Source organism: Homarus americanus, unplaced genomic scaffold (assembly GCF_018991925.1).
Source record: "Homarus americanus isolate GMGI-L3 unplaced genomic scaffold, GMGI_Hamer_2.0 scaffold40995, whole genome shotgun sequence".
Lineage (NCBI taxonomy): Eukaryota > Metazoa > Arthropoda > Malacostraca > Decapoda > Nephropidae > Homarus > Homarus americanus.
This window is the reverse complement of record NW_024745778.1, coordinates 486726-498426: the sequence shown is the minus strand read 5'-3', so window position 1 is coordinate 498426 and position 11701 is coordinate 486726. Positions and strand designations below refer to the sequence as shown.

The window sequence follows — 11701 nt, the reverse complement described above, 5'->3', positions numbered from 1 at the left end:
ACACCACAATTCGAGGTATGTTTATGTTGCATCCTTCCAGCACCTCCTGAGATGGGTAGCTATTGTGTGTGTTTAGTCCTTACTTGATTTTTCATTATAAAAACCGCCGTCACATTTAGCCAGGTGGTTTATGTTATCTGACACGGATTAAGTCTTGAAACTCTTTGTAACATGAGTGTATGTGTGTGTGTGTGTGTGTGTGTGTGTATGACTCCCTTAAGTGAGCCGGGGCCCCCTTAAGTGAGTGCAACACCTTTAAGTGAGTGTGTGATACCATTAAGTGAGCGGATGACACCTTTAAGTGAGTGTGACACCTATAAGTGAGCGTGTGACACCATTAAGTGAGCGTGTGACACCCTTAAGTGAGCGTGTGACACCTTTCAGTGAGTGTTGACACCATTAAGTGAACGTGTGGCACCTTTAAGTGAGCGTGTGACACCTTTAAGTGAGCGTGTATGATACACCACAAAGCACAGTTACAGTAACAACGCAGCCAAGGATAGAAACCCTCAGTGAGAGATGACAATTAACCTCTATGTGGTGCGTTCCGGTGTTGTCTCCAGTTCATGTGTATTATTTATATAAGAGTTTCCTGCAAGATCTTCAATTGGGATTGTATTTCAGATGGAAGTGCGGCCAATATTACCACTGCACCTCCTTACTCTATTTAATTGCGGTAATAAGGTAATAGAAGATTCAGCCACATCAGGCGGCGAAGCTCCCGCTCCTGGGGGAAACTCGAGTGTCCCACAACCTTCTACAACAACCATTAACAACCCCACCACTTCTGCCCCTGGAGTGAAGAGTGCTACTTACATGCAGTCAGCTTCAAGCGCAACAAGGCCCACTTTCTCCTCAGAACACTCATCATCATCATCATCAGGAACAACTGCATGCTCTCAGAGGTCAACACAAGGCTGCTGCCAAAAGACTGCGACTCCTTCAGATAAGTATTCAACATCCAACTCTGCCTCTACGATGCCGCCACGCGAGAAAGAATCCCATTTTAGCACCTCACACACGGCAGAAGCATCTACACTTGAACAGTCCTTGGCAGGTGATGCACATGCTTTTTCGGCTGGGTGGGCCTCTATGTCTAACTTAGGTATGGGCCAACGTAAGTCTGATTCATCCAGTACTTACTTTTCTGGTAGTGATCCTGCTCCTGGTAAAAACACACAGAGTAAGCTTCACTTTAAGTTCAAAAAGACTACTGTGGTACACATGAAAGATTCAAAAGGAAACAGCAATTCAAATTCAAACATATCATATTACCCTCATCATGACTACAGGAATACTAGAGAGTCGGCAAACTTTCATGGTGCAATATATGGTCCTGGCCCTTCAGCTAGGAGCTCCTGGGATCGTGACGGTGGCTACCACCCGTATCCGACTCACAGGTATAATTATGGACATTCTGAGCAACAAACCTCGTGGAATACTCAACGTCCATATATTGACCTTCAGGGTAAACCAGACGTTAATCCCCAAACAGAGAGTGACAACCCAGCCCCTAATAGGGGTCTAGGTAAAGGGAATCAATGGAGACGGAAAATTAGATTTAGCAGCCAGGACGAGCTGCTTGGAACACCCAAGAGTAACAATTAGTCTTTTTCTCTCTCTCTCTGAACGAAAAGAACAGAAACATACTAGAAGTATCGAGAACTACTGTACAGATAATAAACACAGGTGAGTGTAGCCACATCAAGAATTGTCATTAGAACTGGCTGATGAAAATATGTCGTGAATAGGAGGAGAAAAGATGGTGTTACCTCAAAGAAATCACCCAGAGAAACAGACTTAAGGAAGGAGTGTTGTCTACCTCTCGGGAAAAAGGATTAAATAAATTGAAGAATTTATCACTGTATTCCACCTACGGATCTTTTGCCCAAACTAAATTTTCTTTAGTTTTATTTTATTGCTCAAGTAAAAATGTGTTGGTTTTCTGTTGATATTATTACTGTATTGACCAGAAAAAAGGTGACGCAGATCACAAGACAAACAGTGATAGAATATTGAGTTATCAATTTAATGTTTACTTTACTACAGCCATCCATAATTTCAAAACTATGCCTGTAATTTTTCTTTTATAGTTGTACTGTACTGTACTGTACCCCGCAATTGTTAATACCGGTGTAGTGTGATCTATACCGCCGAGGCTGGTGTGTTACAAAGCAGTTTCTGAGGAATTGTTCATACCAGTAATATATAACGGTCCAGTAGACATATTAGTTAACCTGTATCCCTCTGATATATAGATGAAAATTTAGTAAAGCAACAATTAATTTACATATTAAGTTTAGGTTTCAAATATACTGTATACTGTACATGTGTAGTACGGATTACAAAAAATGTCAAATTCTAGAAATGTATGCATTATACCAGAATTCCTTGTCTTAAATTGTACAATTACAAAAATTTACGTGAATAAGCTCATTAATGAAGATATATTAATGATAGTACCCATTAAACTATGTGAATGAATAAAATGTACTGTACAAATGTAAATTAAATTCCTGTTATAGGAGCTGTCAGCTTCTCCAAGGTGTAACTGGGACGAAAATTCCTTGCAAACTAAAATACTATACTGAACAAGCAAGAAAAAAATGAATACAGAAATGGAAAAGTGAAAAACGATATATATGTTGTGTTGTCAAAGAAAGAGAAACAATTGAGACCCTGCAATTGTGTGTAAATGAGGCAGGAAGTCGGTCAACTCAGCAACCTGGGACTTGAGTCACAATTTTTGTGATCCCATATGGCAGCAGGGTCCACCATTAGACGACACATTATGCTTCCATTATCTTCCCAGGCGGTAGTACCTCCCTGTTTGATAGCTACCTACTACCTACCTGGGAGACGATCACTCTACATCATAACGCTTGGAGGAGCACCACACGGGGTGTCAATACTTTCGAATTAGCCCAATTGCAGACAAGCGCCAGCGCCGGAAAGATGCTGCTGCACTAGATGTAGTCCTCCACACGTGTAACATCTGTGGACGACTCTGCCGGTCCCGTATCGACCTCTTGAGTCACCTCAGAATTCACCAACGAAGGTGACATCCTTAACAACTCATTTTTTTTGTTTCATAGATGGATGATCGTCATACTCAATTCCGACTGACAGCAAAGAAATAAGAGTAGTGTATGTGTGTGTTTGTATATATGTATATCTGTGTGTGTTATGTATGTTTTTGTTTGTGTGTTATGTATATTTGTGCATGTGTGTGTGCGCGTATGAGTAAAAATTCCAGGTGAGTGAATAATACAGTAGATGTGTGTAAAGAGGAGGTACAGGTACAATGTATATCGATGAGCCATCTTGCCCTACAAACACGTAACAGTTTGTTGACTTAAATCAGTTTAATATCAATTAGGTACACGTACTAAAGACACAAGAAGTATACTGTACATATGTGTATATATGCATAAATTTCATTATCTTTTTATTTTTTAAATACAATAGTAAAATTATACATTTGGAAAAGCTAAACATCACACACACACACACACACACACACAGTACAATCCCTAAAAAAAAACCTGAAGGAGTGAAAGCTTACAATCAGTGCAGTTTTACATTATCTTCTAGCGTGTTGAATTTTTAACATAATCCTTAATGACATCTATAAACCATTAATTTCTTTTACTCAAGATATACATTAAGGTATAGGTAATGATCAGTGTATAATGTTCACAAGTACATACAAGACGAACAAGACAATGTAGAGAAATAAAATAATGTAAAGACAATGATCAGAAAAATGTCAGGTGTCTTGTTGTGGGTCACTAACACGGGAATGGGACAACTGGCCGCCGCCATCTGGCCGCAGCCCAACTGGCCGCGGGAAACTCGCCGCGGCCGACTGGCCGCCGCGGACTGGGGGTAAACTGCAAACGCCTAATTTTGCGCTCTCAAGGCAGCTCCTAGACCCCACTAACACAGCCATGGCGGGAGGTGTCAAGTCTCAGTGATAAATTGACCTAAAAATGTGTCTTTAAGATCCGATGGTGATGATATAGATAACTTTCTACAGAATTTAAAGATGTGACCTATAAAGTTTTTTTCACATAAGCTCATGATACAAACTCGTTATAATTCAGCCATAATGGAATACAAAGTTATATACCTCCGTCTATAGAGTATATAAAAGACTAAGATCACACAGGATATACACTCCTTCCCTCAAACTTGTCTAATGAAACTAAAACACACCATTTACCCAAGACTAATATACAATACCTGTTCTTGTATTGAGAAAAGCAAAAATTAAACAACACAAAACAAATGTCTTAAATGATGGTCAGATAACGTGTATGTTTAAACCTGAATATATTCTCAGAGTTCTCAAGGGCCAGCATGTGCCTCTGTGATCAGGACCTGTCTCTTGTGAGGATTGGAAAGAATTTATCGAGACTTTACAAACATACAGATCCTCCTAAGAGCCTTTGGACGAGACTGACAATAGGTATGATTATTGAGTCTGAAGATTGAAGGATGTTTTGAGATATGAATTCATTTAACGTGAATATTTACACACACACAGTCAAGTTTTTTATTATGTGTCCCTCTGAATACTGGCTGAAGGATCGGTGTAACTGAGACTAAATAAAGACTGGGACGTGTGATATTATGTGTGTGTTGACAGAAAGAAAGATTATTATAGTACAGACAGAGATAGCCATTGTAACAATCATGACACACAAGGAAATGAAACCAACATGGTGAAAAACAAAATTGAAAAAATGGGTATTAATAAAAATCTGGAAAACTAATACAGTAAACATTTTTTTTTATGGTTTTTTTGACTGAACTGCTGCTGAAGACAAAACACAGAGAAGAAGAGTATCATAGAATGCCACATATTTGTAATGAATGAATCCTAACGAAGCATCACAAGAAAATGTGTGTGTGATACAGATAAACACTGTTGCCACTACTATAGTTATCAAGTGAAGCAGTTATAAGTAAACCCAAGTCAAGGTTATGGGTCCTTCACTTACCTAACAAACTCCCTGCATTACCAAATCTTAAGAGTAATGCTACTTACACACACACACACACACACACACACACACACACACACACACACACACATATATATATTCGATACAATAATATTTACACATTATTTCTATAACACATTGTGGGTTGTAGAGTCCCAGTATTGAAGAGCTAGTTACTATTGGCACTAAATCATCAACATAACGTGTATTGTGTAATTAAAATTCCTCATAACTAAACACATCTCAGGATCTTAGTAACTATATTTTATCGCACATATATTATCTCCATCTTAAAATAATAATAATAATAAAGCATTGGTCCAATCTTTACCCTAATATGATATCATCCTCGAAAATTAAATAAATATATGAATAACAAGATTCCTAACTTACAACATCCCAAAACAAATGAGGAACAATAAGCACACAATACCAAGTCACATGAAACACCCATAATAACTCTTATGACCTGATCATAAATGTTGAATGGATGTTCTAAAACAGCATCATACAGGCTTCTTCAATGGAACTAAAATACATATATATATATATTTATTCATTATTTACCAAACAACAACTAAGAAATCATTAAAAAAAAAAAATATACGTGAGATAAAAATGTCTATCAACCTCAGCCTTAAAACTATCACTTTAGAATCACATTTATCGATTTCAGCTCAAAACTAAGACTGACACATAGAGATATTCTCCAAAGCTTAAATTATCAAAATGTGAACATGACGGACACCCATTACCTCTAACAAAAGAAATAATAATAAGAAAAAGAATCCCTAACTCTAGGGTATATACAGGAACATGATCAATATTTATACAGACTTACACGTGAGGTTTGTTTTGCATCTAAGCGATTCGTAAACACTAGCTGAGGTCTGCAAGATGGAAGACTGTAGAGACATACCAGTGGAGGGGAGATAATGGTGGATAGTGAAGGAGGAGATAATGGTGGATAGTAAAGGTGAAGGAGGAGGAGATAATGGTGGATAGTAAAGGTGGAGGAGGAGGAGATAATGGTGGATAGTAAAGGTGGAGGAGGAGGAGATAATGGTGGATAGTAAAGGTGGAGGAGGAGGAGATAATGGTGGAAAGAAAGGTGATATAAGCTAAAGATATTGAGAGAACAAGGAAATGGTTAATTTTAAGATAAAGATGGGGGAGAGGAGCAAGAGGTGGAGGGGCAAAGTCAGGAAGAGGAAGATGAAGAACATTATTGAGGCAGAACACTAACAGATGACGTTATAAACAAACTATGACTGGGTGGACCCTATAACAGAGGACGTAACAGGGAAGAGTTAAAGGATGGCTGCTGGTGCAATAGGCACAGGAAGGTTATCACAGTCAATTATTTTAAGGAGGGGCATAATGGGGAAAAAAAAACTCGGCCCCTTATCGCTTGCTTTTTCCCTTCCCTGTTAGTTTCTTCCAGAATCCTATTTTCTTCTCTTCTTTGGGCGTGTCCTTCGTATCTATCAAGTCCTCCTTACTCACGGCATTCTTCGGTGCCTCACGTGACGGGGAGCCATTGCCTGAGTCATCATCCTTGAGTACATCTTGGGATTCCTTATTTTTGTTATTCTTCATAAAATCTCTATAGCCTAATATACCCTTACGTTCCTTCTTCTCCTTCTCCTTGGCTGTCTCGTCTTTAAGCATGTCCAGGAAGTTATGTTCTGATTTTGAGAGGCGGCTCTTGGAGAAGGTGAGGTTGCGGATGTCGATGTTGTTCTTTTTCTCTGGGGCCATGATGTTGGGGTCTTGCTGGAATTCGCCGGGGTCCTCCACAAACGCCTGCTGGAGGTCACGCATCATCTTCTTACGAATCGTCTTCTTCATGGAGAGGTGACGCTCGATGTGTCGCATGTCCTTCTCGTAGTTCTCTTTACGACTGGTTCTCTCTGAGGAAGACTTCTCGTTCTCTTGTTTCTCCTTCGCTTTATTATCCTTATCCTGATTCTCCTTCCCTTGATTATCACTTCCCTGTTGGTTCTCCTTCCCTTGACTCTTCTTCTTCTTCTTCCTCCTGGAGGCGCTGCCACTACCCGGGTCATCGTCGTTCAGGTAGTCGAAGTACTTGGAAATGTTCGCCTCGTCGTCATCGTCGCTGGAGCCCACCGACACCGCGGAATCATTGCCAGGGTTCTTCTGTGTCAACTCCGCGTCCTTCATCTGTACGGCGACCTGTTGAGGCGGAGGGGTTAAGACATCGTACTCAAAGGGTTAAGACATCGTACTCAAGGGGTTAAGACATCGTACTCAAGGGGTTAAGACATCGTACTCAAAGGGTTAAGACATCATACTCAAGGGGTTAAGACATCGTACTCAAGGGGTTAAGACATCGTACTCAAGGGGTTAAGACATCGTACTCAAAGGGTTAAGATAACTTATTCAAGGGGTTAAGACATCGTACTCAAGGGATTAAGACATCGTACTCACAGGGTTAATCTATCATGTATGTACGTACGTATGTATGTATGTGAAAGAAAAGGTAAAAACCTCCCCCCCCACACACACATACAAATAGGTCACTGGGAATGTCTAAAAACAATGCATGAAAGATAATAAGATAACTCAACTGAAAATTAAAAAAAAAACACCAGATAACAGACGAGATAAGAGATAACATCCCAGAGATCCGCGTACACGTCAAGATGTGTCCATTACTTGTCTCATGAGATAACAATGAACACTAAGGTTACTGTACTGAACATCATCTCCTGCGTTAAGATTATATTGAAGTCATAATACTGTACACTATTCCATATTCTTCCTGCTTGTGGATAACTAAGATAAAAGTAAACAGACCTGACGACTTATTGAGTGTTAGTTGTTATAGTTTCTCGTTATGTAATTTATTAAGACCTTGAGAGCATTTTGAGAGGTTTAAAGGTTGATATGATATTGATTTTTTTATTATTATATACAAACTGTAAATGTCTTCTTCACGTGCACACACACAATAATATCACGGGTTTTAAGGTCATAGTTACGTAAACCATATAAAATACCAGGCCATCTCTGAACTCACCGCTGACGACTATCTGAAGCGCGCCAAAACAAAAGAGAGTCAGAGTTCAATGTTTACACTTTGTTAGATGTTTCCCACGCCAGAGGTGACACTATCTGTGACACGATTATATCAGAAAAAAGTAACTACCGAGTCTGTATTTTATCTATTTACAATAACATAATAATCATTAATAAACAACAAGAAGTCATGATATAAATTTAGGCGGAATATAAACATTTACTAGAATACAAAAAGCTGAAAAACAAACTGGTATTCTATTTTAGCAGACAATGCCAGGCCGACATCAATACAACAACAACAACTACGAACTCAGTAGACACAAATAAAATATCAGTATTGATCTAACTTTTAAAAGTAACGTACAATTTTCAGTGCTGATCGTGACAGTGACGAGGATAATGAGTTCGTAGGTCTGACTATTTTCTACAGTAATGGTCACTGGTCAGAGTATACTGAGATTTACCTAATTTGATATATTCTTAGCTTGATTGTACTTACTGATTTATGTGTATGTGTGTGAGTTTGTATGCATGTATTTGGTATGTGTATATACGCAGGGTGAAACTTTGGGCAACTTTCTTTACACCACGTGCCTCTGTCTACCCAACAGTAATTGGAGACCAGGTGTTAATTGATTTGCGGATCATATTTTTAGGGATAGTGGCTAGCCATAATCATTACTACCACAACCTCTCTCTCTCTCTCTCTCTCTCTCTCTCTCTCTCTCTCTCTCTCTCTCTCTCTCTCTCTCTCTCTCTCACCTGGTCCAGATCAGTGGTATGGACGCGGCGCCTGGCCCTGGGGGAGCAGGTGAACACATCCAGCACGTGAGGAATATTTCGCTCCATGATGCTCTTCTGGAGGGTCCCGAGAGGTCACAGGAAGGTTAACTCGGGTCACTTCACTTCGCCTCGTGTCACTGGAGGTCACCACTGATATTAACTTGGTTCGCTGGGTCACTGCAGGTCACAGTTGAAGATCAAGAAAGGTCAACAGAGTTCCTCCCACCAGTTTCTGAAATAATGACCAAAATATTAAGAACATAAGAATAGAGGAAACTGCAGCGGGTCTATTGGCCCATACTGGGCAATCCCGTTTACACCCAACCCCTATCGCTCATATATCCATCCAACCTATGTTTGAAGCTATCCAGCGTATTCGAGTTAATGATGATGTTTGGTAACTTGTTCCACTCGTCCATTACTCTATTTCCAAACCAATGTTTACCTATCTCGCGCCTAAATCTAAATTTGTCTAATTTAAAACCATTGTTACGAGTTAGCATGATTTAAACAGTCTATTAATAATAATAATAATAATAATAATAATAATAATAATAATAATAATAATAATAATAATAATAATAATAACACCACCACCGACAACAACAACAACCTCTACCACCAACAACCTTCACTACACAATACTTCCAATCACCTAAAACAGGGTCATATTTTCTCCGGAACTAAAACAAAAATAAAAACACTGACATTTTATATATCTTAATAATAATAATGAGTCACACCACTACAATGACCACGTGACAATAAGCGACCTCAGAGGAGAGGTCAAAGGTGAAAAAGGTCAGGAGAAAAAATATTTGAACTATGACCTTATAACGTGTATAATATGAAGAAACGATGAGGAGATTACGGTAGGTACGGGTCAAGTTGTATACTGACCTTGAATGGAAGGTCGATTGTAAGGTCAATTGTTTTGTATCATTTGAGATAGCTGTAAAAACTGATCTTTTATATCAAGTAAGGTCAAGTTCCAACCACTTATATAGAAGCGTCAAAGTATGGTTAAGAAGTTCCAGAATGACCTTTCATTGAACTTATTACACCACAGAAAAGGTCAACAACAGCTGCAGAATCTGACCTTTCCTATCGAGTGTTCCAGTATCACCCGGTGCATGTAACAATACAGCGTGATTATTCTCTAGGACACACTTGCTGTTCACTTCAGTAATAGTTAACATCACGGCGCTACAATTGACAATTATTAATTATTCGGATGCCTGAACAAACAATTTATATATTATCAGTTAATTAAATTATAACTGCATAGTTTATATGTCTGAGGCAGGTTAAAGCCAGGACTGCCATAGATGCGTACGATTAAAATGGCGTGTATAGTGTCCAGTATAATCATGCAAGGTCGTAGCTACTTGGTATACGCAGTAAAGGCAAATGCGTATAGTTTTTTTCTGGGTTCATCATGCGTCGGCCATTGACCCTATTTTATACGTAAATATTGTCTCAGTGTTTGTATGTAAGAGAGATTGAGGGTCAGAGTGGAACAAGTGGAGTCTGACCTGATTCAGGTCTGTTAATTACCTCACTGGAGAATCGCCTCATTTGAAGACCTGGGCTGCCTCTCTTACCCCTGTCACTGTCACTATGAGTCAAGTTAGTAAGCCAACCTTCTGTAAGGGTCAAAATGTCTGGTCACTCCCAACCCACATGGCCACTACATCTGACCTCGTTAATTCATCTGGGCTAATGGTACCTTGCAATGCGGCCGTATCTCCCGCCCTGACAAAAGTGGCGGACCTCACTTACAATCACACTCATGAACGAAATATTGCATCTCCAACCTTAGAATATGTCCTAATGTCCAGTTCATATGACCTCAAGATGTCCCTGAAATCCGTCACGCTTCCAAAAAGTTGCCGGGAGGGGGGGAGAGGGGGGCCTTACTGTAATCAATTCAAATCAATTTCAATTGTTTATTCCTTGATAGAGGAAGCGGGATCCTAGTGCTGTCACTAGGTACCCCTGTACAATGACACCAGAAGCATCTGGCAAGTGTGACAAGTATATACAGTATAAATATTATAAAGGAGCTTACTAAAGCCCAAGGAAGGAAGGAAGGATATTCCTTTAACACATAATCAATATTATTGACAAAATATCTGGTCAGTATGGAGAGGATCATCGTGTCTCCGTCAGGGGGTCGTTACTGTAATCTTAAGGGACTTTACCTCGAACAAGAGTGAGTCAGACAAGTATATGATGACAACCGTGCTAATACAACGCTAATCTGGACCTGCTGCCTGACTCTGATAACTGACTCGCCCAGATACAAAATGATTACAATAATCTCTCCCCTTCTTAAAACGATTACAGGGATAATATACATATATATATATATATATATATATATATATATATATATATATATATATATATATATATATATATATATATATATATATATACTGTATATATATATATATATATATATATATATATATATATATACAAATAATAAACAGGTTTCCTCCAGTTTCCCAGCGGAAGAGGAACAAGTGTGGTTTTCAGCTGGTGACCATAACAAGAGGTGTCGCTGATCGGGAAGCCATACCCCATGACGTCACGGCCCTCGCGGTAACGGAATGAAACGGATTATTCAGAAATACATAAGTGCACAAGTATATATTTTGATCAAAGTACAATAAAATAACTACCATATAGATATAAAAACAAATAATAAAACTATACAATAGGCTAATTCCAATATAGGATTTCATCATCAATTTTCTTAGTTGGTTCCTGGTTGCGTCGACTCACTGTTTACCTGTGTTTGTATATGTGTCTTGTCTATGTACAGTATACGATGAACCAATGTAAACTTATATGAC

General features: G+C 39.0%; 1 protein-coding gene across 6 annotated transcripts in view; it reads right to left on the bottom strand.

Annotated features, from left to right (window-relative positions):
* Positions 1–3404: 3404 nt before the first annotated feature.
* LOC121878788 (myb-like protein X) overlaps positions 3405–11701 on the bottom strand; it is a 97773-nt gene continuing 89476 nt past the window's right edge. For all 6 annotated transcript variants that reach the window (XM_042385207.1, XM_042385208.1, XM_042385205.1 and 3 more), the window contains 2 exons: positions 8817–9069; positions 3405–7205 (listed from right to left, as the gene is read on the bottom strand). In XM_042385207.1, the coding sequence (XP_042241141.1) occupies positions 6414–7205; positions 8817–8903 (879 nt within the window). In that variant the 5' untranslated portion in view covers positions 8904–9069 and the 3' untranslated portion in view covers positions 3405–6413. The remainder of the gene's footprint in view (positions 7206–8816; positions 9070–11701) is intronic.